This window comes from Tiliqua scincoides, chromosome 3, assembly GCF_035046505.1.
Source record: "Tiliqua scincoides isolate rTilSci1 chromosome 3, rTilSci1.hap2, whole genome shotgun sequence".
Taxonomy (NCBI): Eukaryota; Metazoa; Chordata; class Lepidosauria; order Squamata; family Scincidae; genus Tiliqua; species Tiliqua scincoides.
The window spans coordinates 168,824,259-168,851,514 of record NC_089823.1 but is presented as its reverse complement, the minus strand read 5'-3'; the positions used below and the strand labels follow the sequence as shown (position 1 = coordinate 168,851,514).

Below are 27,256 nucleotides of genomic sequence, written 5' to 3'. Positions count from 1 at the left end.
ATGAGTTACCCTTATGTGGATGCTGGAAAGTGGGTTAGGATTGTGCCCTAAGCTTCAACAACACAATACTGAGCTGGATCAATGGCTTCTAGCTCAGTATAAGGGCTTCCTCCTTTTCTAAGTGCATCTCCTTATCCATCCAAGGTAGCTTGGGTGCAGAGCTTTCAGAGAGGCACAGTCTTGCCTACATTTGCTTGGTATAAAGATGCAGCAAATGGGGCTGGAAAAATACAGGCTTTCCCAGCCCAGATCCTTTGCATATACTGTACCTGTAAAAGCAAACTGGAGGTTCTCTTGCTGAGCTGGGGGAATAGATGGAAGCGTGGAGCATGCTGGGGCTTATAGTCTGTAGTACTGGAAATGAGTGGCTTAGCTTTCTGTTTCTTCACATTCTCGCCTACAACTCCCATACTCCCCCTACATTACATAACACGCACTCTGTCCCTCCCCTCCCCTCTCCACCATCGGGCACTTTTCCTGCACTTGGTGCTGGCCAGCCACAGACCGTGAGAACAAACAGCTACAGTCCCAGAAGCTGGTATGCATGCGGTGAAGTCCAAAGCAAATCGCGCTGAGTCAGTGGGGCTTCCTCCTGAGTAGGAGCCACTTGGGCAGCAGCTTGGGTCTGCTGTGCCCTTTGCGCAGAGGCTCGGAGTGCCACTGCAGTGGGAAGGCGATGCTTTCCCCAAGTGTGCAATGCTTAACGGGGGACTCCTGCAGAGCTGCTGCTGGAAGGCACGGGGACGGAGGCAGGGTCCCCCTTCCCCTTGCCATGCGCAAAGAACAGAGCATCGCAACATTGTAGTCTCCGCCCCGCATTCTTTCCCAGCCTGCAGGCGCGCTCTACGAGCATCGACCCAGAGCAATAGCTTGTGTGGCTTGGAGGCAGAGAACAAGCCCCAACATGTTCCTCTAGCTCGTTTCGCATTCGTTGGTTGCCTCCCCCATCTCCCTCCTTTCACACCAGAGATCTGGACTACTGCACATTTTTTTGGAGGGCCCTTTCCTTCTCCTTCCAGCCCAGAGCTGCTGAAGAGCTTTGCCTGTAAAAAGGGTCGCCCTCCCCACTTGACTGCCTGTAAGTAAGCCCCCCCCCCCCCGGAAGATCCTGGGAAGGAGGCCACTTCCTAGGCTTGGCAAGAGGCTTTTAGGAAAGCCTTGAAAGCAAAGGATTGGGGGGGGGAGGTTGGTGGAAGATAGATAAGTACCTTTCCAAAACCAAGAGCACAGCAGCTATATGAGCAAGGCAAAATTTGTTACAATCTTTGCTTTTTAAAGCCGACCCTATACTTTTCTACTCAGAAGTATCGTTGTATTCAATGGGGCTTACTTCCAGAAAAGGTGTCTAGGACTGCAACCTGTGTTTGGTTTGCTTCAGACCAGTGTTTCTCAACCAGTGGTACGGGTACTACCAGGTCTGATAATACTTGTGGGACACCTGCCACCCTGTGACACAACAAATGGCAGTAGGAGGCTTGGCTCAGTGAGCAGAGCTCCAAAACATTTCTGCTCTCGAAAAAGCCCTCCCATCCACCTGAGTCTTTCACTGGCGTTTGTCGTTTCGCAACTGGCTTCCCAACCCAGAAGTTACTGGTGATGATGTCGTCGCCAGTTACTTCCAGTGGTACTTTGAAGGGGTGGACCATGTGAAGTGGTGTGGTGGAAGACAGACATTGAGAAACACTGCTTTAGACTTCCCACCTCTGTTTCCTTTTCCCATCATGACGTTCTTCCCTGTGCTTGGCCCAGATTTGTTTGCAAGTGCCTGGCATGGCTGAGGCATCTTTTCCTGTTTATTTCAGGGTTTCAGAGACGGGGAGGAGTGTTTAGGGTACAGCACAGGCAGTTTGCATAAAACAGGACTTAAAAAAAAAATAAGTTGAGTACTTTACTTTCCTCAACGGAAATTCACTGAAGTCTCCCGGGGCAGGCAACTGAGGGGAAAGCGCAGCAGAGAGAAAGTCCAACCCCGAGTTTTCTCTTGACTTTCCACAGCTTCTCTTTGAACTGAGTGGAAAATTGCATCTTTAAAAGAGTGTTTGCCTTCAATTCCATCCCCCCCTTCCCATGCGCTTCCGTTGGTTTTCGGTTTGTTTGTTTTCTCTTCTTAGCTCTGCTGGAGTCAGTGGTTTTGTAACATGCTGTGCGTTTCTCTAGTGGAGGGGAGTCGTGTCAAGCAGGGGCATTCCAAAGAGGGAACCCTCAAAAGGAGAACTGTACTTAAAGAACGGCTCTCAAAGTTGACTCTGCAATAAAAAAAGGCCCAGCAGGGTTGCTTAGAAAACAAACATGCTTTTTATAAGGTCTTGTCTCTCTTCCTCATCAGTCTGGTGAGTATTCTGCAGGGCTTTTTTCTTCCTGAAAACAAAACGTATACAACATGCCCCTACTGAAATTGGTTCCACCTGTCCGAAAGCCTGGCTTTGTAGACGTGTTGCTTCTGGCACAGGTGTTTCTCATGGCATGGTAGTGGTGTAATGAAAACAGTAAATCCCTAAGCTGCAAGTAGTTTTATGCTCTGGCAATGCCAGCAATTTAAGTTCGGTGGTCATATTTCTGTATTAGTACTCTTTTTCAAATATAGTTATTTGCCTTCTCCAGAAAGGAAAAGCAGGTAACTGCTAAGTTGCACAGCCCCTTTTGTATTAGCACACCTTAGGAATGGTGCTTAGGTTCTCCACAGCTATGTTTATGTGAAGGGGGGGAGTCAAACTAATCAAAACAGATGCATTTGTTTTGTTCACATTCACACTGTTAATATTTAAAAGGATCTGATTTTTACATTGAGAGATGTGCATGAGAAGCCTGCTGAATCTCTCTCCTTACCTACACACTCCTTTTGATGTAAAAATCAGGCTATCATGCTGCTATCATTTTCTGGTTTGATCCAGAGTTGTAAACAAAGCTTAAATTCTGAGATGAAAGTCGGGACTCAAACCTGCCTCTCTTACGTATTGACCTTAATGTTTTTTTTCCCCTTTAGTAGTTTAGTTGGAGTAAACTGTTATGGAGTAATAGCAAAACACTCATATCATAAGAACATAAGAACAGCCCCACTGGATCAGGCCATAGGCCCATCTAGTTCAGCTTCCTGTATCTCACAGCAGCCCACCAAATAGCAAGAGACCTCATCCTGGTGCCCTCCCTTGCATCTGGCATTCTGACATAGCCCATTTATAAATCAGGAGGTTGCACATACACATCATGGCTTGTAACCCATAATGGATTTTTCCTCCAGAAACTTGTCCAATCCCCTTTTAAAGGAATCCAGGCCAGATGCCATCACCACATCCTGTGGCAAGGAGTTCCACAGACCAAGCACACGCTGAGTAAAGAAATATTTTCTTTTGTCTGTTCTAACTCTCCCAACACTCAATTTTAGTGCATGTCCCCAGGTTCTGGTGTTATGTGAGAGTGTAAAGAGCATCTCTCTATCCACTCTGTCAATCCCCTGCATAATTTTATATGTCTCAATCATGTCCCCCCTCAGGCGCCTCTTTTCTAGGCTGAAGAGGCCCAAACGCTGTAGCCTTTCCTCATGAGGAAGGTGCCCCAGCCCAGTAGTCATCTTAGTTGCTCTCCTTTGCACCTTTTCCATTTCCACTGTGTCTTTTTTGAGATGCAGCGACCAGAACTGGACACAATACTCCAGGGTGGCCTTACCATTGATTTGTACAACAGCATTATAATATGATTATAATATTGATTTGTACAACAGCATTGTAATATGTTTGTTCTCAATACCTTTTCTAATGATCCCAAGCATAGAATTGGCCTTCTTTACTGCCGCCGCACATTGGGTCGACACTTTCATCGACCTGTCCACCACCACCCCAAGATCTCTCTCCTGTTCTGTCACAGACAGCTCAGAACCCATCAGCCTATATTTGAAGTTTTGATTTTTTGCCCCAATGTGCATGACTTAACACTTACTGACATTGAAGCGTCTCTGCCATTTTGCTGCCCATTCTGCCAGTCTGGAGAGAATGGTATGTCAGTCATATCATTGTAAGGTGTTTTGTTGACCCCAATAGGCTGAGTCTTTACTTACTCTGTGGGGAGGGAGTCAGCTCACCCAAGTCCTCCACTGACTTGGTGTGTTCCACTCACAGAACAAAGCACAAGCCAGTCCTCCTTGTTAGAAGGCTAAGGGCTACCCTCAGGAGTAGCTCCCTCCAGCCTTCTCATTGCAGGCCTGTCTTGAGTTATGATGCCCTCTTGGTTTGCCCCTTCTTGGGCAAAGCCCCAGTTCCCACCCCTAGGTGAGTTACAAATACTGCTCAGCTGTGCTCTCCCTGTAATGAACCTTTCTCCCTGTTTATCAAGATGACAGAGCCCTTCCCTCCCTTAGCTTCCTTCTAATGCTTGTCCATTGTGCTATCGAAGGTCTTGTCACTTTGCCTGGGGAAGTGCTCTTGTGAGAGGTGTTCTCTCATTCTGACATGGCCTTGGGGCAAGAGGCCTCAGTGTGGTGAGGATGAGCATCACTGGTCTCTTGCTGGGGTTTAGCAGCACTAAGGGTTGTGGAGTAGCAAGCATAATTTGCATAGGGATATAGCCTTGCCTGTAGTTGTGCTGGTTACCTAGTCTGCTTGTATAGGGGAGCTGGTCTGGATTACATAAACAGGAGACTGACAGCCTAATCCTATGCATATCTGCTCAGACATAAGTCCTTTTAGAGTCAGTGGGACTTAATCCCAGGACAGTGTGGATAGCTGGGCTGTGTGACTACTATACACATTTATAGGGGAGTAAATCTCATTGAATTCAATGGGATTTGCATCTGAGTATACATGCATAGGGTTGGGCTGTAAATCACATCATACGACAGTTGAAGTCTGTCACTTTTGAGTGCAGCTGTACATAAAAATTCCCTGCAGAGAAAAAGCTTGCACATCAACAAGTGTGGTTGTAGCCCACCCTACCTACCAGTTTTTTACTGACATACAAGGGAACATTCAAAACTGGTTTTCTTCTTGGTAAGAACTGATGAGGTGTAGTGGTTAAAAGGCTGAGCTGAAACTCAGAACTTCCTTGGACTGAATGAATCTCATCTCTGCCTCAAACTTACTAGATAGGTCTGCAGCACAATCCTATATGTCTGTTTAGAATGAAACCCACTGAGGTCAGTGGAACTTGTTTCCTTATGTGCATATTTCTGTAGCCTCAAGGAAGTCATGCCCTCTCAGCCTTAGCCCTGGACTGGTTGCAATGTGGGAACCATACTTATTTTACAGAGTTCTTGTAAGGATTACATGATACTAATACGTGCACTTTGCACACTTAGAAAGTGCTAGATAAATGCTAAGTATTATTCCTAGCTCTTTTGATACTTGTTTCACACTCCCTATTTTTATAGTTAGATACTGCTCAAGATTCTGCTTAAGATTTTCATCAGATCATTTCATATCTCACCAGCTTGGTTACCACTTTGGAATAAATGAAGACAGTGGCAGAAAATTTTCCTTTCCCTACCACATCCCATGCTGTTCAGTTGGTTACCACCCATTCAATATCCTTGGAACAAACTATGATTTTATATCCTGGCTTATTTTAACTCTAGTAAGTTAACTAGGTCTGTGAGTTAGTGCATAATGCAGAATTGTAATTTTGTTTTTGAAGTGAAAGTATTTGCTGTCCTCTTGCATGTGAATGAGGGGGTGGAATACATACCTCCTTTAGGCTCATTTGAGTAGCAGTATACCTTAGTCTTTGTCTCACCAGTTAGCTTTGAAGATGCCAGTTGCAAAATGTAGGCATGGGCTGAGAAATTTTTCAGCAGTGCCAGATTTTTTTAAGAACTTGCCCAGTAGAATGCTTAAAAATACTTAAACATTTTTAAATGCCAGTGTTGCAGTTACTGATGCCCAGACAGCTGGATCCCTGGGACTTTTTCATCCCTACATTCCATATTTACTCATTATCTTTAGCTGCTAGCCAGAAGCTCTGAGGCTCTTGTCTGTTAATGGATCCTGGTTTCACACTAGTCCTGATTCAAAATAAATACATATTTTTAAAGGTTTTTGTGTAGCTTATGAGTCCAGGTAGGTGTGCTGCAAGCTGGCGTCAGCAACTTTTCTCTGCAGCCTGATCCATGACAAGTTAATTACACCACTTATGCAGCAACTGCACAGATGCTCTATAGGAAGCTATAGTAGTTATACTGTAACTTGTGTTACCGTGGCTACTTTATCTCCTGATAACTCTGTAATTAACTTGTCACCACTGTTTAATGCTTAACGTATGTAGAGAATCAGTTAATGGCATCACTAAAGCGATAGTAGCCTGAAGGAGAAGCTCATGCCCACTGGGAAGGCTATCAGGGCTTGCTTAAACACAAAACACTGGGGCCTGACCTGCAAATGCATAAGGAAGCTTGTTTGTTGAGAAGCTTTAGATAGAATGCTACCAGTGCAAACAAGGGACGTGTTCAACAGCGTTCTTAAAAATTCAAGTTTAGGAAACACATTAATTTCCACTTGCAAACAGCAGCACTGTAATAGGTGCATTTTTAGCCTAAATTAATTATGTAGTTCTGGAGAAATAGTTCTTGTTAACATTATTGTATATGTGATTGTACAGTTAAGAACGTTGCCTTGTTTGAACAATGCGTAACTACTCCTTATACTACCCTAGAGACTACTAGCGGAAAAGATGACACCCTAAGACACATGTTGAATGTTAAAACCTCAGGTTGTACAATGGTGGTTTCTCTCAATTAGATCAGAGCTGAATCATAATCTCATGGGAACAGAAATACGGCTTTTTTCTGCACCATTCTCAAGAGTAGTGAGCCATTCTGGGCATGATGCAGCTGTTCTATAGCGAGTTTCAGTGTTTTGCTGGAAAGAAATTGCTGCCCATTATTAGTGATGAATTTACATGTTTTGGAGAAATCTACAGATTGTTTTGTGATATGTGTGAAAGGTATAAATTCTAAACTGTGTTTATGAATGCATCATGTACTTTTAAAGATTTCCCGTGTTAGAATAATTTCCTGTTTGTAACACTTGTGTAGTCAGCAAAGTATCCAATGCAGTCTGTATTGCCCATTCCCATAAGTCGAAGGGTGAAACTGAATGCACATTCTACCAATAGCATGACTCGTAAAAGCAAGCACTTGTTAAATCTATTTGTTTTTATTATAGACATCGATCTGCCAGTCGCAATAATGCATTTATGGACATTTTTCTGCAAGCACAGCGCTGGTGGCAGTTTTTACTGACAAATTGAGTCATATGGACAGTAGTTCAAAATAAGCTTACTTTATTGACAGATTGTGCAGTTCTCTAGTTCACTGACTGTTCTTAAGATATCTGGACTGCAGAAATAATATAGCAGAGATGTTAGACAACCACTTCAATTTTTGAGGGGTGAAATGTATGCAATAGGGAGAGGAACTAGTCATGTTTCTCAGTTACTTTGATCGTACAAACTTTTAAACTAGAGAGAATTATTAAGATCGCGCAGCACATCATCAACCTTCATCTACCAGCTTTGGAGGACATCTATACATCTCGCTGTCTGCAGAAGTCACATAGTATTCTGAGAGCCCCTTCCATCCGGCTCATCAATTCTTTGAACTGTTGCCTTCGGGTAGACGATGCAGAACTATTACAGCACGCACCACACAACTCCTGAACAGTTTTTATCCCACAGCCATAATTACGTTGAATAAGGTGATATAGTTGTTACCATGCTCCTGGACTTTATGGTCTGTTATACTGTTTTTATATTATGATGCATGTTGTATAGAATGTGTGGGTGAGTGTGTAGAGTGTGATTGTTGGAATTGTAGTATATATTTATGCTTGTATCTCAAAGGTGCATAAATTTCATTGTGCTGTAGCACAATGACAATGAAGTTACTACTACTACTACTACTACTACTACTACTACTACTACTACTACTAACTATATGTGTGATCTATTGCTATGCATAAATTAGGATAAACTAGGAGATGATAGTGCAAAAAATACTTGCATCACTTTGAAGGAACTTAGAATAAAATGCTGTGGCCTTATACTAAAGCTTAGAAAGACCCATGATAGGGCTTTTGTTTAAGTTCTTTCAATCCATGGCAACTCCAGATAAAACTGGGGAAAACTCCGGTCTGAGAACTGATTCAAGTGAGTGTTAACAATACTGACCTATATGGACCAGCAGTCTAACTGTACAGGGCAATGCCCTTTGTCCTTAAGTCTTGCACAGAGAGGGAAAAAAAGCTCCTCCAAATGTGAAAGACACAAATTGAACAGTCATGCTTCACTTAGCGACAGGGATGCGGTCTGGCACCCCTATTGTCAAGCGAGGTTTGATGCTGTAGGATGCCTTCAAAGACTAGGGGAAGCTGTGCCCCCCTCGCCTCTGGAGGCCTCGCAGAGGAAGCTTTTCTGAGCCTCACAGAGCAGTTGCGCGCTGCCTCTGCGAGGCTCAGAATGGGGCTCAGAAAAGCTTCTGGAGGCAAAGGGAGCAGAGCTCCCTTTGATGTCAGAGACTTGGGGCGGGGGGTTGCAGGGACCAGCGGCGTCATTGCATATGCAGCCCTTTTCTGGTCGGAGCGTCACAGAGCAGTGCTCGCCTGTACTTGTTTAGTATGTTTCTGATTCTGGCTACTTAAATAACTGGCCAGATCCAGCATTCTAACTTCCACATGTATAGGATGCCATTGATTATACCAGGGGTGCCCAAACCCCAGCCCTGGGGCCACTTACGGCCCTCAAGGACTCCCAATCCGGCCCGCAGGGGCCCCCAGTCTCCAATAAGCCTATGGCCCTCCGGAGACTAGCAGGAGCCCACACTGGCCCGACACAACTGCTCTCAGCATGATGGTCAACTGTTCAGCCTCTTGTGTGGGCTGTGGGACGAGTGCTCCCTCCACTGCTTGCTGTTTATGTTTGTGATGCAGCATCGGCAGAGAAGGAAAGGCTGGCCTTGCTTTGTGCAAGACCTTTTATAGGCCTTGAGTTATGGCAAGACCTTCATTCATTCATATGTTCCATCTCTAATATATTCATGTATGTAAATTTATTCAAATTTTAAATTGTAAATTAATTATTTTTTTTCCGGCCCCCGACACAGTGTCAGAGAGATGATATGGCTCTCCTGCCAAAATGTTTGGACACCCCTGCTCTAAGTGTATGTCCCCATTTGTTTCAGTACAGATGGGAATTCATGTCTCCATATAAGAAAGGACTGTAACATGGGGTGGGGCAGTAACTCAGAATTCCTGCTTTGCTTCTAGAAGGCCTTAGCTTCGATCATAGCTGCCTCCGGGAAAGGTTGTGAAAGACATGTCTGTAATATGGAAAGCCATTGTATATAGTACTGAGGTTGATAGACCAAGCTCTAGGGGCCCAATCCTATCCAAGGCTGACTCGTGTGATTGAGGGATGCTAACACAGCTTCTGCTTTATCCCACAAGCCATCCGAGGATCAGGCTGGCCAGGAGAGCAAAATTTTTACAAAATTTTTTCCTCTGCCACTCCCTGGTCCCCTATTGGCCTACTCAGATCTACACCAGATCTGGCATAGGTGTGTGTGTTGGGCCCAGGATGAGGACTATGGATCTTCCTGCAACTGCCATGAGACCTGCCCTTAGCAGCCTGTTACTGAGAACCATTTTGCTGAGTTTTCTTGAATGTTAGTAGTTGCCCAAAGCTTCATTGTGCACAACTCTAAATGGATGGACTCCAGTAATAGCATTTAAGCTCTGATTCAAGATGCTTGCTATGCATGGTAGACCCTAAGCTCCACTAAATCCTTGGGTGTATTGATTGAGCATCTTGCTCTTTTGGACTTTCAAAAACAATGAATTTAGCATTGTGTATTTAATTTTGTCTGTGAAAACCACATAAACTAATGTGACTTTGGTATAATCCATAGTTTGTCAGTATTCATGGTGACTATGGATGGAATTTTTATTTTTTATATGTATATGTATACATTCAATAATTCAATATATATACATGCGCGCGCGCACACACACACACTGTCATATACTGTCTTAGCATGATTTGAGTATTCAGTGTGTGAGCAAGCCCTGTTCCTTCATTCAGTTCTTGTAAGTAAATAACAGATCTAATGTTACCTTGTAAATGATGGTGCTGACTAATCAGTTGCCATTATAATGATATTTAAATGGTCTTACTGAGATTTAGATCAATCAGTGTAAAATGCAAGCGATGAAATAATTATCTTTAGTACTTAGCACATTCAGATGCAAGGTACTGCTTCAGCATTTATTTATGGTCCTCACTAGTAATTTGATGTTCTTGAATAACTTTCCTGGTTATTTCCTGGTTATTCTTTCCTGTGCTTGAAGAAGACCCCTTTAAAAGACTTGCATAGATGATCATTTATAGTATCAAGTTTAGAACAGGGGTGCCCAAACCCCGGCCCGGGGGCCACTTGCGGCCCTCAGGGGCTCACAATCTGGCCCGCAGGGAGCTCCCAGTCTCCAATGAGCATCTGGCCCTCTGGAGACTTGCTGGAGCCCATGCTGGCCTGACGCAACTGCTCTCAGTGTGAAGATGACTGTTTGACCTCTTGCATGAGCTGTGGGACAAGGGTTTCCTCCACTGCTTGCTGTTTCACATCTGTGATGTAGCAGTGGCAGTGAAGGAAAGGCTAGCCTTGCTTTGTGCAAGGATTTTTATAGGCCTTGAGCTATTGCCAGACCTTCATTCATTCATACAAGTTCCATCTCTAATATATTCATTTATGTAAATTTATTCAAATTTGAAATGTAAATTTGGCCCCCAACACGGTGTCAGAGAGATGATGTGGCCCTCCTGCCAAAAAGTTTGGACACCCCTGGTTTAGAATGCTAGAGTTACTTATAAGAAGTCTAATAAGTAGGGCTACCAGATAAAAAGGGGGACGGAGTACCTATACCTTTAACCATTGTATACAAGAGGGAATTTTGGTGGGTGCAGCTCAACATGGAAGGGTTTAAAAAGCTGCACTTGCCAAAATTCCCTCTTCTGTACAATAGTTAAAGGTAGGCACTCTGTCCCCCTTTGTTTCTGGTAACCCTACCAGTAAGTAATGTCACTGGCCAATAATGAACATTTTATGTAAATAAGAGCATTTTGCATGTGTTTTAAACCTTTAAGGTAATCAGCTACTGTAGTGTTATATAGTGGGTCCATTCCATGCGAATAAAGGAAGGCATAGAGATAACAGCTCAATATGTTTATTCCATCTTCAAAACAGGACCTGGCAATGAATCTGACACAAGGCAAACACCCCTGGCTTTTATAGCCTTTAGCTCCACCCAGACTCCCCATGATTGGTGCAATCGAAACATTAACTAGAGAGCCAATCGGATGGTAGGATTTCGATCCATCACCCAATTGGCCAGCCATAAGTCTGGGCCAATCAGTTATGCAGGATTTTGATCCTGCATAATTTGCATACATAACAGTAGACCTCTGATTTTAACATTGTTAGCCTGAGGAGGTGAAGTACTTTTTCCATAATTATTGAGATACAGCTTTTGTAAAGGATTGGTTCAAAGACTCTTATAAGTAACTTAGGACCCAACCCTATCTAACTTTCCTGCTCTGATGCAGCCACAATGCAGCCCCAAGTAAGGAAACATACATTACCTTACTTTGAGGAGGCCTTCATGACTGCATCCCCCCATTGCAGGATGCAGCACACGTTCCCTTGGCATGGCTGCCTCAGTGGCTGCCTCTAGCAACAGGTCTACGTTTATGTAATATTTTGTACTCTTTTTCTACACTCAGGATATTGCCACTGGGCTTAGGCTCCCAAAAAGCAAGACTCCGTGGCACCTGTGGAATTTTTTGCCCAGTTTTTTGCAAACTGAAAGATTGCATTTATTGTCATATGGCAAGATGCACACAGAGTTCTTATTTTATGTTCTTATATTTGTTGGGTGCTTGAATTGAATGGCTACAGTTTGTGCTGTCCATGGCTGCAGATCATCTGGAAATCTGGAGGGTTTGATCTAGCCATATTCCATAAGGCTTTCATTACTGTTGACTAGAAAAGTTATTTGACAATATAGGAGAATGATAGTGGGACTACTCGATTTCTTTTTTTTTTTCCTCTTCTCAAAGTACTGTGTTAAACACTCTGAAAACTATTGGAACATAATGAAATCCAATGGCTACAGTTAATTGCAGAGTGTATGGATGGTATAGTTTGGTAACATCTGGGAATGAGGTAACTGCTGTTTTCCAGGATTCCAGATTACCAATACCTTAAGCCTAATAGAGTTGAAAGTGTAATTGGTAACAAAGGGAAGCCAAAGCAAGTAGAAATATGTCATAATTTGCAACTGAAGCTCTTGCTCCTCATTTGGATATTTTAATACTGGTGGGAATTTTATTGGTTTGAACTGATTGTCAGCTACCTTGATTTTTTTTCTCTTCTCAAATGTCTGTAGTTACTGAAGTCATTGTCTTGCTGTCTCTGCTGGTGATTGTGTACCTTGGCCCATTCCACAGGCTACTCAAAATGACTTTATATAACCCAGTCATAAATAACCCAGTCATTTATAATTAAATGGAGAATAATATAAAGGCTATCAAATCCTTCAAACCTCTATGAGCTGACTCACGTCCTATACACTGATTCCTAGCAGAATGCTTATGTGTGTGTTCTTACTGTTGAATAGGGCATATGAATGATATTAAGAGGCACTCACTATTGATCGTGCCAGTAGTGAAGGAACATCAGGGAATTGTTATCCTTTTGGTTACTTTGGTACCAAGACTTTTAGGATTTGTAGGTATAAAATACCTTGAAGTATTCTTGAAAGACAATAATGAATGTATTGTATTGTATTGGCAACCTTCAGTCTCGAAAGACTATGGTATCGCGCTCTGAAAGGTGGTTCTGGCACAGCGTCTAGTGTGGCTGAAAAGGCCAATCCGGGAGTGACAATCCCTTCCACACCGGGAGCAAGTGCAGTCTGTCCCTGGTCTGTCTCCCTGGCTATGGGCCTTCCTTCTTTGCCTCTTAGCCTCAGACTGTTGGCAAAGTGTCTCTTCAAACTGGGAAAGGCCATGCTGCACAGCCTGCCTCCAAGCGGGCCGCTCAGAGGCCAGGGTTTCCCACTTGTTGAGGTCCATCCCTAGTTTGTGTCTTATGTTTTGTCATATTTCTAGCATTGAATCTCATATGAAGCCATCCAGCAGCCTTATGTAGACACTGAACAAGATGTCCTTGGACTCTGTGAACTCCTCTGTGAGTTCAAGCATATCTCACTTCTAGTTCAGTGTCTGCATGAGGCTGCTGGATGGCATCATTTGGAATTCAATGCTAGAAATATGGCAACACTTAATGACACAAACATTATGGTTTCTAGCATATAGAAACATGCCACATGTTCTTGAGGAATGACAAAACCATTGTTTGTTCTCATGTATTTTAAATCTCCCTGCTAAAAATAAGGGAACCAGTTAGGAAAGTTCTGTGAAGGCCTATCAGTTGGCCACTCACATTGCAAATGAAGGGCAGACAATCTGATGCAGAATCAGTAATCTATGGTTGACTATATTGATCTCTAGGCAGCAGCAGGACCAAAGCCAGTGACCTAGCTTGAAGGACAGATTGGGAAACCAGGAAATTATCAAAAAATTTCCAGGAACTTCTTTAGGAGCAGTGCAGTGGGAGTTCCTGTGGAACAAGGGTTGCATTCAGTGGGATAAACATGGTGCAAGTACAAATATATTGTTCCCTTATGTGGCTTGTGACTTATTGCCTAAGCTGTTGCACTCTGAAATTGTAGCTGGCTGGTAGAAGCAGTTTTAAATAGAAAGGATAAAAAGATTTCTGCTGTAATTACTGCAAATAAAACAGTCCCGTGTTAGTGGATATGCTTTGTTTTATGTTGTGTCATTAATATTTAAAATGTGGATTTGAATTCTTTTCAGTTATCTCAGTTTACTGTTTGTTGATAATTCCATAGTGAGAGTCTCTAAGAATATGATTAACCCTTAGGGTCATCTTATAATGTAATTATTAATGATTGATTCTGTTTATCCTTGAAATCAATATAAAAAGCAAAATTGCTTGGTATATGTTTGGGGTTGATTTCTTGCATTTGGTAAACATGACAACTAGTATTGACTTTATATATTAAAACACGTTTAGATTCCTCAATGTGCGCAGCTTAGTTTTTAAATAATTATGGGGATACATGGTGGTTCTTGCATGACATATGTTAATATGGCCAATAGTGTTAACATCTCCTGCCACTAATAGTTAGGGTGGGGATGTATAGTAATTGATCTTCCTGGGAGTGCTGTAATGTAAAAACAATTCAGGCTGTTTGAAGTATATTTTACAAGTGTGCATTGGGCCTTTGGGATGTTACATTGAAAAACCCAATTGTACAGTTACCATGGGAACCCAATTAGAATAGATTGCTTGGGTTTTTTAGTCTTTTCATCTTGACCAAAAATCTAATGTACTTTAAATGTTTTCATATGGAATTTTATTCATAGCCTGGATTGATGTAATAATAGCTTTTATTTGAATACTAAAATTAAACAGTATCAAGTGTTCTGTATTGTAGCTTCTCTTTGCAGAAAGATAATCTTTCAGCATATACGTATTTAAACTTTTGTGTTAACTATAGCATGTTTTCTTTGTACTGTGCATGAATATAGAGATTTGACCCTGTTTTAATATACTGAAAAATGTTGAACAAGTCTTATGGATTGGTTTTAATGGCTCTTCTCTTAGGGGTGGAATATGTTGACCAGTTTCAAGTATATAATGGTGTTTGGAAGAAAAGGAGGGAAGTGATCACCCTGTTTGCAGAGGACAGGACAGTAACATTGGGACTGAGCTATCAGAAAGTAAATTTATGTTTAATTTAGGAAGGGATGGCAATGGCGATGAATGTCACGAGTCGGGAATTGTGGTCAATTAATGTGATATCGGACGTATTAGCCTCAACACATCGGTCCGTTTCGATTCTAAAGTCCCATAAGATTTTGACCTTCTCGTTTTCCAGGACTTTCTCTGGCTGATGTTGCCAAGCTTTTTCAGATGTGTCGAAGCCATATTTTTGGCATAAGGCCCAGTGTATAAGTCGCACAACATCATCGTGTCTTAGTTTATAGTTGGTATTGGCAATTTTGGGACATTCACAAATCAGGTGGTTTGCAGTCTGTATATGTATATATACATATGTGTGTGTACATATATATGTATATATATAAACAAACAAACAAATAAAATTATATATATATAATTTTGTTAATTTTTCTGTTTATTTTGTGTTACTGAGAAAGGGTCTAACCTAGCTTTTGGTCCTCTCTGGGTGCCTCATGGTCTCTGAGCAGGGAGGGGGTTGAATCACCTTGGTCTGTCTTCTCTCTATCAGGCAGCTTTGTAGAGTCATCTCCCTAGGTACAACCTGGAGCTCTCTACTAGCTTGGCCCTACCTCTCTTCTTACTGGCACTTTACTGACTGATCTCTTATACTCTTCACTTCCAACTGTGCCTCATTTCTCTGCCCTTCTTGCCTCCTTGCTGCCCTGGTAATCAGGGAGAGCTGGAACAGGGAATCATATTTCTCATGAGGAAGCCAGAACCACTTGTTGATTCCTGCTTTGACTCCCACAGAGTCTATACATAGCACCCTGATGGAGATAAGGGGTGCTATGTTAGGCCAGCCTCCGCAGACTTGAAAATATTTTTATTGAAATTTTAACTTTTACAAAATAGTCCTTTGTTATCTCTCTACTTGTGAAAGGGACTTTCATGTTCAGGAGTGATAGTGTAGAGCAGGGTTTCCCAAACTTTGCAGTGCCACAGCCCACCTTGTTCTCTGTGGTGAGTCATGAAGTTCCTGATGGTACTAGGGGCCTCCCCGTCTCCCAGACCAGTGACCTTTTCTATATGCCTTAATCCACTTGCGATTGGTAATCTGGAATATTTGCGATTGACTTTGCTTTTAGGACATTTTAGGAAGTGCTGGTGTAGACTTTTTGTGCCCAGAAATCCAAATTGAATTCTGACTAACTGTTGCCTGCGTGACATTTCTTTAGTGGGTGTCAAATCTTTAAATGCATTATTACACAATATTGTCACCATTTGCAATTTGCAACCGGTCACGGAAAAATGCAAAACAATGCTTTACTACTTTGTGCACTCCACACAAAGTAGGAGAAATGTTCGCTGAGAATACAAAAACCACAAAGACAAGCAAATTCCAACATCATTCCCCAAATGCAGTGGAGAGTCCAGGACACAACAGAATTTGACAAAAATCCTAACCAAAGAGATCTTTCTAAAAGCATTGGTGTTACATAAGAATGATTTAGCATGTTTGATTTATATTTAAGCTGCAGTCCAATGCACTTTTACTTGAGAGTACATTCTTTTGAACACAGTGTGTGAAAACTAATATGACATGCTATATGAAGAGCATGATTTTGTTTTCAATAGCCAAGAGGGTTCAGTCTGAAATATGTTAATATGAAAAAATTAAATGAAGCTTACTTAAATGATGTCTAACTTATCTTCATCCAAATCCGAAGCATTCATTTGCAATTCACTTTTATTGGAATACTTGTAAATTTTTCAATACAAGACAACTCTGTGGGAATCACTTTTATATTGTCTAAATTTTAAAAGAAAAAGTAGATACTGAAATCTGTTTGCCTATTAATTTTAGGTTAGTTTTTGTACCCAATAAATAAATAAAATAAATAAATTTATATTAGATAGTCTGCTTTCTGGTGTATGTCATTGGAAAAAAATTAATTACAATTTTGAAATTGCCCAATTTGACTTGTAATATGCCACCACATATCATTGCTTTGTGAACCAGTTCATACTCACCACCAAACTATGATTTGACATCTCCATGAACAAGTTTTGCATGATTTTTCTCCCCTTTATGTGCTCCAATTCCCTTCTGTGATTCCTAGTGTTGCAAGGTGCAAAAACCAAGATGTTACAAGGGATCCTAGATGTTACAAGAGATCTCAGATGTTGCACGGTAATCCCAGGTTCCAAAGCAAACTCAATAGACAAAAGTGATCAAATCCAGGCCTTTATTGTAATCCATCAGCAAAAGGTGGTAAATCCATCCACATCTCCAAAGGAGACTGCAAGCATCAGAAGTGGGAAGGAAAAAGCCTCAAAGGAGACTGCTTGCACCAGAAGTGGGGAGAAGAGAAGCCCCAAAGGAGACTGTGAGCATTGCAAGTGTGGAGAAGCCTGTAACGCCCCCTTCAGCTGACTTTTATTACAATCTGGGGTTCCCTCCTTGAGACACATACATTTCTCTTTGGAAACAATTCATTGGTGGGTTCAAAACATCCGTTTTATAATAGGCCATCTTATACATCTATCATATACAATATACCCCCAGCAGTTAGCCAATGGCACTGCAATCACAATTTCGCTCACAAGTGATCTCACCTCATCGCATGACTATCGGATGATGTACTGTGGCCTTCGTAAGGCAACATACTTGCTATTGACGTCACAGTGTGTGTGTTCATCTAAAAACTGCTGCGAAATGATTTTCTCTGGGAATTTGACCTCTTGATGTGAACCGGAAGATAGCCTTAAATAAGGTGTCTTAAACCTTTAATGCTATTAGACTACTAACTTAAAATATTACTACTTGCTAGTCACATGTGTTAATGCACCAAAACTGGTTTCGAAATGAAGAACAAGAAATATAAGGAGAGCTGGTGTGAATACTTGCTTTCTAGTATGTGTGTGTGCAAGTAGTACTCTGACAAATATAGCTATCTACTTATATATGCTTATATATGCGATCTCTGAGCTTGAAGCAATGATAGAGCCTGTGTGTTACAAAGCAAGACAAACTGATTTTTTAAAAAGCACACAGGAATGATTTTTTTTCCTGTGGTCTGAAGGCAAAGACTTCATTCAAATCTATCAACATTGTTCTGCTGTAATGAGAACATTGCGGCATGCAGCCAAATCTCAGCAAACTGTTTGTGAGAACCATACTCAAGTTAAACATTCAGAGATGGACTGTGCTGTTTACATTTCAGGTAAGCATCCTATACCATAACTACCAGGCTTACCGTGCATCACTAGTTCTCTCTGAAGCACAGTTTGTTATTTTACCTGAAACTATAGTCAGTATTACATCTGAATCATGCCTATAAGTGCCTTTGATTGCCTAAACAATGTCCTATGGTTTAAAAAAAAATCCGTTTGAGTAGATAGTATAGAGAGGAACAATCTTCCCTGTAGAAACCGCAGTGCTTGCTGATATTTTTTTTTAAGCTTTGCTTTGGCTTTTTCCACCAGGGAGAGTAGGCAGAACCTTATGAATCCTACTTTTTTTAAAACTAAAATGGAAGCCAAAAGTGTGAAGCAGGAGATAGAAGCAGAATATCTTCAGAAAAATCTGTTTATGTGACGATACGAGGAATCGGGAAGATGAGAGATTTTTTTTTTTGTAACAGTACGTTTTTTTAAAAAATAGAGAATGAAATTGTATTCTGATTTCAGCCATTTTTACTGAGTTCATGTTGGGATCTCTCTAAGCGGCTACCTAAGACTCTTCTAATGTTCAGCTGTGAAGGATGGCTGTAGCTTGCTTTGAAAGATTCCAACATCATTTCTTGATCCGCCAAGCAGAGAATGCACTCAACTTCAACCAGTTTGGCAAATAACACAGCTCTTGGAGCTGTGTCTGGCTGTGTGAATTGTTAAAGCGTCCATGACATTCTAGCCAACCAAATGGCTAAGGAAAAATTATGATTCCTTACTGAGTTTTGCTCTCAATTGTCTGAAACCAAGGTTCGTTTCTGTTTCTTTCAAAATGCACATAAAAGGGGTAATGTAAGAGTAGAATTCTGTATTGCTTGTGTGGACAGGCCAGAGGAGCATTTGCATAGATCACGTCAAAAATTGTGGCCGTTGAGTTAGGAGAACTTTCTGGACTGGGTTGCCTAATCACATTAGGGTGTGAGGAGAAAATGTCTTCGTGGTGTGTATTCCTGTGACTGGAAGTCGACATCCCTGTCTAAGAAAGAAGTTGCTTCCTTAAGCATGGGTGGAAACCAAACGCTCCTGCTTGTCATCTCAAGGGTAGAAAGCTATACTGAGACCAAACCTGCAATTAATCCATGGGAAAATATATTTATCAGTTTCAACACAATTGAGATTTGCAACCACACAGTCACTCGAACTTGGGGATTTCTTCATGGGAAAAACTGTGGTAGTCCCTTTTCTGGCACTGTTAACTCATTCTTTGGCAAACTTCCTGTGTCTGCATGTATCCCAGCAGCATTTGTCAGAGGACAGGGATGGGGTTTGCCCTTCTGGGGGTTTTAAACTTCCTGGTCCTGCAAGTAATAACAGGATTCCCATGCTATTTGTAGACTGTCAGCATGCATGGAGAGCAGCCCTACTTGCACAGGAGCAAGGCCCCAGCCATGCCTTGGGCACCACTTCTGAACAAGTGGACATAGGATTATGTCCCAAAGGAGGCACATAGGAATGGTCATGAAGCAGCTGCCCACACCCCTTTGCACAGACACTCAGAAAAGCAGACAAAGAAACTTCAGTTTCAATTTTTTTAAAAAAAATCTAACAAGAATATTAAAGTAGATTAAGCTGCCTCCACAAGGCCCTGGAGGGACACGTTGATTAGCTGTCAGTGTTCCAGTCCTTTGCTCTTGCTCTCACCATGCCCTTCCTGGGAGTAAGCTTCATTGACCACAGTGTGACTGACTTCTGAATAGGCATGCATAGGATTCTGTCATTGAATGTATGGTTTGGAGAGGCACCTTTCCCTGCCTGGGAAAAAAATAATGCCATGGGTCCCTTGGAAGTGCTGACCGTATACAGCAACAGCAGGGTCAACAGCATCATGTTGGAGGAGGGGAGCTCTCATGTTTGAAGCCATTCAGCTCAAAAGGAACTGCTGCTGTCTTGATCCTACTCTTGCACATTCTTAGCTGTTCCAAAGGAAAGGATTGGGGGTTTTCGCCTTCCTCCTTTCTTCCTGAGATTTCAACCAGATTCACACTGCAAGAGTGGAGGGCTTTTTTTCCAGGGCGGGGGCACCTCTCCATGTGACTTGTTCAGTGGCACAATCCTATGCATGCCTATCAGAAGTAAGTCCACAAAATTGAGGTTTGGAATGTCCTAGAATGAAGGACATAATCCTTAAGGCAGTGGTGCTCAAACTTTTAGGGAGATTTACTCCCTAAATAAGTCTTTGCAGGGAAGGGGCAAGGGCAGCAACACGAATTTCCTTAAAGGTTCTTGTTTGCAATAAAAGCCTTATAACTTTAACCACAAAACAAAACTGCAAAAGCACTGTATATAATGCTTTCAGAAAGAGAGCTAATATCTTATTGCTGACTTTCAGTATGCTCTTGCAACCTTTCTTTTGGCAGTTTGCAGTAGTATGTTAAAAAAAAAAAAGGAAATAATGTGGCAGGGCCAAAATTTATGGCAATGGAGCACATCAGTATACATTTCTTTAAGTACTTTGCCATTAAAATAGTTTTGGCTTATAATGGGACTGCAACATTTAGAAGTAGGAATGGGATTTGTGGAGGTGGTGGGATGTTAGGAAAATAAAGGTAAGTCTTTAAAAGAGAAGGGTTTCCTAGAAATGATAATAGAATTGATCTTTGGATCTTTACTAACTTTTACACAATTTGGAAATCCCAAAATAATGGAATTATAAGGGCTGTAAGAGATTTTGTGCAGGGTACCAGATATTTAGTTATGATCTGTTGTGATTTGGAACTTACGGTTTTTGAAAATGGATGTCTGACCATAAAGAAACAAATACTGATTAATATGTGGTGTTGTAATGTTCAGTAAGAGTCAGAGAATTATTGAGTTTTAATTTTTTTTTTTTTGAAAAAGCATTTATTACCTTTATTAAATGCATTTCAAAATTGTGGCTTGTTCAGAAGGGCAAATTGTATATAGTACAGTACTTTGTATCTTCAACATAGCCTCTGCTGAAGGTACAGTTAATCTTGATCATATAATACAAATTTTAAAAGTATAAAGGGTTTTTTTGTTCCTACATGGTTATATGCAATCGGTATTCTTGCTATAGATATTAAAATGGCCTGTCCTTAAAGAGGAAGGGGAAAAAAGCCCTATGGCAAATTCATCCTTGAAAATCATTCTCTTTTCTTTAAAAAGTATGCTTAATTAAACAATCAGAAACGGAAGACTCAATCAGTTTTAAAAGTAATATGTCTTTCTCCACCCCCTTTTTGTCTTTGAAATCTAGGTCTGTACTACCTATATTAAATTGGGTTATTGTGATTGAAAGGGGATATAATTTCTATTCAGGTTGCTCAAAGCTCTTTATTTTTAACACACATTTAACTAAAGCACTTGGGAGAAGTCCACTTCTTGTTAAGGATTCAACATCCCCACCCCCTAATTAAGATCTGAGAATACTCTCTGTACATGTGTCTGACTTAGCAAATAAAGACCTCCAGCAAACAAAATGAAGCTAAACTTTGCACTGATTTTTTTCAGTGACCTTGTTTAGACTATGTATTTTGTTAAGTTGCTAAAACTGGAAACTGGTAGGGCAAGCTCACCTATCATAGAAGTTTTTATTGCAAACATAATTTTTCATAGGTAAATCTTTGACATATGCTTGACTTTCAGTTGCCCACTTCTTGGCCACTTCTGATGATGCCCTATCCCCATGCGATAAGAGACATGCACTCATGCCTTGTGCGCAACCTAGTTCCCCTGCTTCTGAGAGAGTTTGCGCCATTTCCCATAATTGTGTGGTGGCTCATACTCCTCTCCCAATAAAGCAGGCTGTTCCTGGACTCTCCAGGAAAGGGGGGGGGTGTCCAGGATGTGCATAGTATGTGTGCATATGTCTCTTATTATGTGAGGCCACCTTGGGGATAAAGTGCTCCACTTAATGATGGACTGCATATACCAAGGTGGTCAAAGCACAACAAAGAGTCTCTTAATGAAGCAATCAGGTCTCCCATAGCCTGCACAAGAGTGTCTGTTTGCACAACAAAGAAGAGGCTCTTAATGCAAAGAAGAGTCTCCAGTAGCCTGTACTGCAGAGTGTCTGGCAGGGTGTATCTGTTTACACAACAGAGGCACCAGACTGGGCTGAATGCTCACAACAACCTAATCACATAACAACTGGGATTGGAGAACGTATCCCCTTTGTTAAGTGGCACACGTCTGTATAGCCTGACCTGGCCCACTGTTAGCTTTTAACGTCTTGGTCTTAAGCTCTCTCTTTAGTAATTATACTGTATTCAAATAGAGTAGGCAGAGTCCATACAGACCGCAATTTAACATATTGTATCTTAACACAATATGCAATAATTATGTAACAGCTTCAAAAACCAGTTTTCTGTATTTTTCTGTATTTTGCTGCTAAAATTTTAATTATATTCTGCATTGCATCAAAAATCTGGGAAAGCAGTGCAGTGGTGAAATTTTCACTTTAAACAGTGTACAACTTGTGATTAGTTTACGAAGTGGTGACATGGGCGCTGTAGTGAGTTATCTTCATAAATGGTTATGTGTTTCATCTTTAGGTGAAAATAAGTACTTGTTGAGTTTTGTTATTCATGAGGGTTCCCAGAACTCACATGGATAGCAAAAATCGCATTAAAGCAAATCCATTTAAAAAACAATGACCCTCTGCTAGTCGATTTTAAAACAGTCTTGCTTGCCTTTGTGATGTAAGACAGAGTCATTTGGCAGACAATCCATCCATCAGTCTCCCTCCAGGGGATTAGAAAGGCTTCACTCTGAGCCAGCAACCCTTCCCTTCACCCAGAGCACAGTGCTGGGAAAGAATGCAAAGTGATTATCGTTCTTTCATGTGCTCAGGGGGAACGGTGGGGTGGCTTATCTTGGAGTGAAGCTGTTCTAAGTGCCTGGAGAGAAAATGATTGATGGATTGTCAGTTGGCTGCCCTCTCTTGCATTAAGGAGGCTATTGTTAAATGACTTTTTTCCCTTTAATTTAAAGGGTCCTTCCCATCATGTTGAGATAAAACCACAGGTAAAAAAATCTGTGGATTTTACCTGTATTGTTATGTTTGAAGTTATGAAAAACAATATTGTTGTCAAAGACAGAAGAGCAATTTAGTGGTGTCTCCCCCCCCATTAGTATACCTCATCACTAAACCCTCCTCCCTTAAGCCATTTGTGCCCAATGTTGCATATACGCAACAGGGACCAAATGCATATACTTGTGGGCTGGGCAAAAATGGGTTAAGTAAGGGATTTGCTTCTGTTAAATATGTTTCAATGATTCTGTTTTAATATGTTTAGTACCAGGAGACTGTTTCAAGAGTCACAAGTTGGGCGATCCTACAGTCTCAGTTTAGTAGGGTTTGTAACTACAGTAGCTTATAGAAATTTTTTTATAACATTTCAACATCATGTTTATTTTTATCTTTGGCTATCTTTTTATGCCCCAGAATTTGTTTAATGTCTATCTTGCTTGATCCAGGAAAGGAAAGAAATATGCATACAGGAAAAATAAGGGCATTTAGTCATGTAATATATTTTCAGCAGCATTTTTCCAGGCTTTCGGATGTTTCTTAAGCTACACTGTTATCCTGCAGATTCCTTTTTCCCAGAGCATATGATGAGAGAAGCCCTCATCATGTCATTTGTTGATTATGACTCATCACAGATGATATATGACCTGCTGAACTTCAGAATTCCTGTTTGCTTGCAAGAAAAGAGAATTCCCTTCTCCCCCTTTTTTATACGGCATGCTCTAAAATTCAGAGTCGCTTTTTTTCCTTAGCAACTTCACATCCTAAGAAAAAAGCATTAAAGCAATCATGCTACCTTTTTTTAACTCAGTGGTTATCAAACTTTTAGCACTGGGACCAACTTTTTAGATTGACAGTCTGTCAGGACCCACCAGAAGTGATGTAATGACCCAAAGTGACTTCATCAAGCAGGAAAATTTTTAGCAATCCTACCCATAATTACCCAGGAGTAAGTCCCATTTACTATCATTGTTATAAACATATGCATAGTAGCCTGTTAAAAGGACAGATCTGTAACATTTCCCCAAATGCAGTCATGTACCATGGTAGAATCAAGTCTAATAAAAATAAAATATTGAAATGAATGGGCTTGCGACCCACTTAGTGGATCCTGACCCACAGTTTGAGAAACTTTGTTACGGAATACATGTGTTTTTGTGAGTTTCTAACAAGGTTCATTTTTTTTCTCCCTTATAGGATAAACTCTTTCGTCTACTTAAGATGGCATCAAGACGGGATCAAAAAGTAAGTTGCTGTGGAGGAAAAAAGTATAGCACATTTTAAGTCCACACACAAAAGTAATAATGTTGAAGAAGAATTCGCATAACGTAGTTGGCATCTTTCCCCAGTGTCCAGCAGTCAGTGTTAAGAATCCGGTTGACAAGATTGATGCTGCATTGTAAATCTCGGTAGCTCTGTCATGGTTGGTAACAGGCAGCAGTGGACCTTTCCGCATCACATATCTATCTTCCACAGAGCATAACCTAATTGAACATTACTGTGTTTTTAGGGTTAACTGGGCTGTTTTCTGTCCTTCTGTGACTTGATTAATCTTACAAAAAAACAAAAAGCCCTCCCCCCGCACAACTCTTTGTCTGAATTAATATTATAAGTCAAGGGGATTAATGTTGAAATCAATTATTTCTTTGACAAGTCCCTGTAGATATCTATAGTATATAAAATGTCTCCTTAAACAACAGGAGCTGATTCCTCATCTGTGGTGCAGCATACTTATATAGGTCATACCTAAATTTATATGTATGGGTTGCTTTTGTTCTAACTTCTTTTTTTACCTTTTTGTTCTGGGTATCCAAAATCCACTTTTGTTGTTTGGCACTTGCACCCAGCAAATGGGGCAAGGGTTGGCACAATAGCACAGGCCTACAAAATTGAGGGTCAGAAAAGTTTTCCCAAACTTTATGGTGGTTTGATATGAATTTGGGGTGCTGATTCCAAAAATGGCATGCGTTTTGCCCTATCATGTCTAGTTTTGGAGATATAGTATAGCCTCTTTAGTGAACGGTTCAAGCAGCTTCCTCATGAGGAAGCCATGAGGTAGGCTGCTTGAACCAGTTTTTGGAATCAGCACCCCAGATATACCCAGGAATTGGTGTAATGTTTAAGGAAGCAAAATGTGTGTTGGCCTGTGCAATTATTGGGGTTTAACCACCATGGAGAAAGATCTAGATGTCTCTCTGCTTTCAGGGGTTGGGGGGAGGCAATACTGAATAGGTTCTGGGTTATGGAATTTCCTCCCACACACCTTCTGTTACAGTTGGTTTATTGCATAAGTTAATAGCTTGACTGTTCTAATTATTTGAAGTGTTTAACTTAATACTTCTGAATTTCTACCTACATTATGGATTTCTCTTTCCCCCCTCCCCAAAGGAAGTTTTAAAAGAGATACTGATTTCTGTGTATTAAAAATTCAATTTCCAGGTTTTGGCGCCTAATCCTATGCAGCTTTCCAGCACTGTTGTAGCTGTGCCATTGAGGTGTGTGCTGCATCCTGTGGTGGGAGGAGGCAGTCATGGAGACCTCCTCAAGGCAAGGAAACATTTGTTCCCTTACTTTGAGGCTACATTGCATTGAGGCAGCATTGGTACTGGAAAGTTGTAAAGAATTGGACCCTTCATGACATGTTGGCATCACATAAAGAATCAGAGTACCGGGAAAGATATGCAAGTTAAAACAATTCGTTGCAAAGTAAACAAGCTGCAAAGAGTGTGCGACCCATTATAGAAGGGAGATACCTAGCGGTTTCCTTTGACACCTGGTATGTGGCAGGGAGATGTGTGCACTTGTGAATGCCACAACCATATTGTATGTGAATATTTATGTGAAATAAATGACTGGTATTTGATACAGATATATCAAAATCTTTGTTTTTATACTTGCTGTTTTGGATTAGCTGAACATGGCTGGCTAATGGTATGATTATCAATGTAATTTGTTTTTATCCTTTTCATTTTTCCCCATCAAAACAGTAGAGAATGCAACTGGGCAAAGGCATCTAGGATTCCTGTAATTCATTTTCTTTCCTTCCTTCTTTTTCTCTCTACCCTACCCCTACTCTGTGTCTATAGCTTTAAAAAGCTTAATGGGGTGGGTTTTCCCAATTAGCCTTGAGGCTTGAGTCTTGATGTGAAGTTAAAGCTTTGATAAGAAGTAGCATTAAGTAGAAGTTTTTATACTATAAGACAGTGGTATTCAAACTGGGGTGTTGCGATGCCGCAGCCTGAGGGTCCTGGTCCCTTTCCCCTTAAGGGGCAGGGCAGCCAGGAGGCAGCGAGGAGGCAGCGGCACGATTCCCAGGATCGTGCCGCTCGGGGGGCTGCAGGGGCTTGGTGCACTTGCAGCCCCCCGGGGGTGTGGGGAACCCTGCACGACCTTTGGCAGGGCTCCCCGGTTCAGGGAAGGTGACAGCGGAGCAGTCACGCCCCACTCTGCTAAATCGGAAGTGATGCGCGATTGCTCCTCTTCCCCTTTTGACTGGGCTGCAGTGACTGGGGTGCACCCTCCAGTCCCTGAAGCAGCCGTCCCTGGCTGCGGGGAGCCGGGAGCGAGCGCCTGCAGGGCTCCTCGGGTCGGGGAAAGTAAGAGCGGTGCGATCGCGCTCTGCTTCCCGTTTTGGTGATGGAGGAAACTTTTGTGTCTCCTTGGAATATGCTCCTTGAAGTAGGGAATCTCTGAATCAGCACCATGTAAACACTGATAACTTATTCCTGTCTTTTTAATGCTATATGAATAAACTTTTCATTGCAACCAACCACTGTGTGTGATGTACACCCAAAATATTATTTCAGAGTTTACAGGTGTTTTGGACAAAATTCATTTTGCAGCAGTTCATTTGGTTTTTTTTAATAAAAAAAAAAAAGATGGATATTGAAATCCAATCCTATTTGTCTACAGGAAGATTCTAGTGCTTCCTATTTTTTAGTTTAAAAGGGAGTATTGTTAATAATGTTACCCATATTGCTTGGATGATTTTTTTTTATTTATTATTCTCTAACTCTGACTCGTCAGGTGTAGCTATTTTAGTATTATGGAGGATGATGGATGATGCAGGAAAGTTTCTTTTGAAGCACTTCTGATATTGTGCAATGCACTTGGGGGTCAGCTACACTTGACTGATGCATGATTTATCTGATGTCCCTGCCACTTTCTGAGATAAAGCTGCTATTTTATCAAAAATGCCAGCAACTGTGACTTAGAATTTATATGCCTTCTTT

The 27,256-nt window shown here is 41.4% G+C and overlaps 1 protein-coding gene across 1 annotated transcript in view; it reads left to right on the top strand.

The window, feature by feature from the left end:
* Positions 1-455: 455 nt before the first annotated feature.
* MGMT (O-6-methylguanine-DNA methyltransferase) overlaps positions 456-27,256 on the top strand; it is a 229,596-nt gene continuing 202,795 nt past the window's right edge. Inside the window, exons 1-2 of the mRNA XM_066620619.1 lie at positions 456-538; positions 24,222-24,269. Of these exons, the coding sequence (XP_066476716.1) occupies positions 24,246-24,269 (24 nt within the window). The 5' untranslated portion in view covers positions 456-538; positions 24,222-24,245. The remainder of the gene's footprint in view (positions 539-24,221; positions 24,270-27,256) is intronic.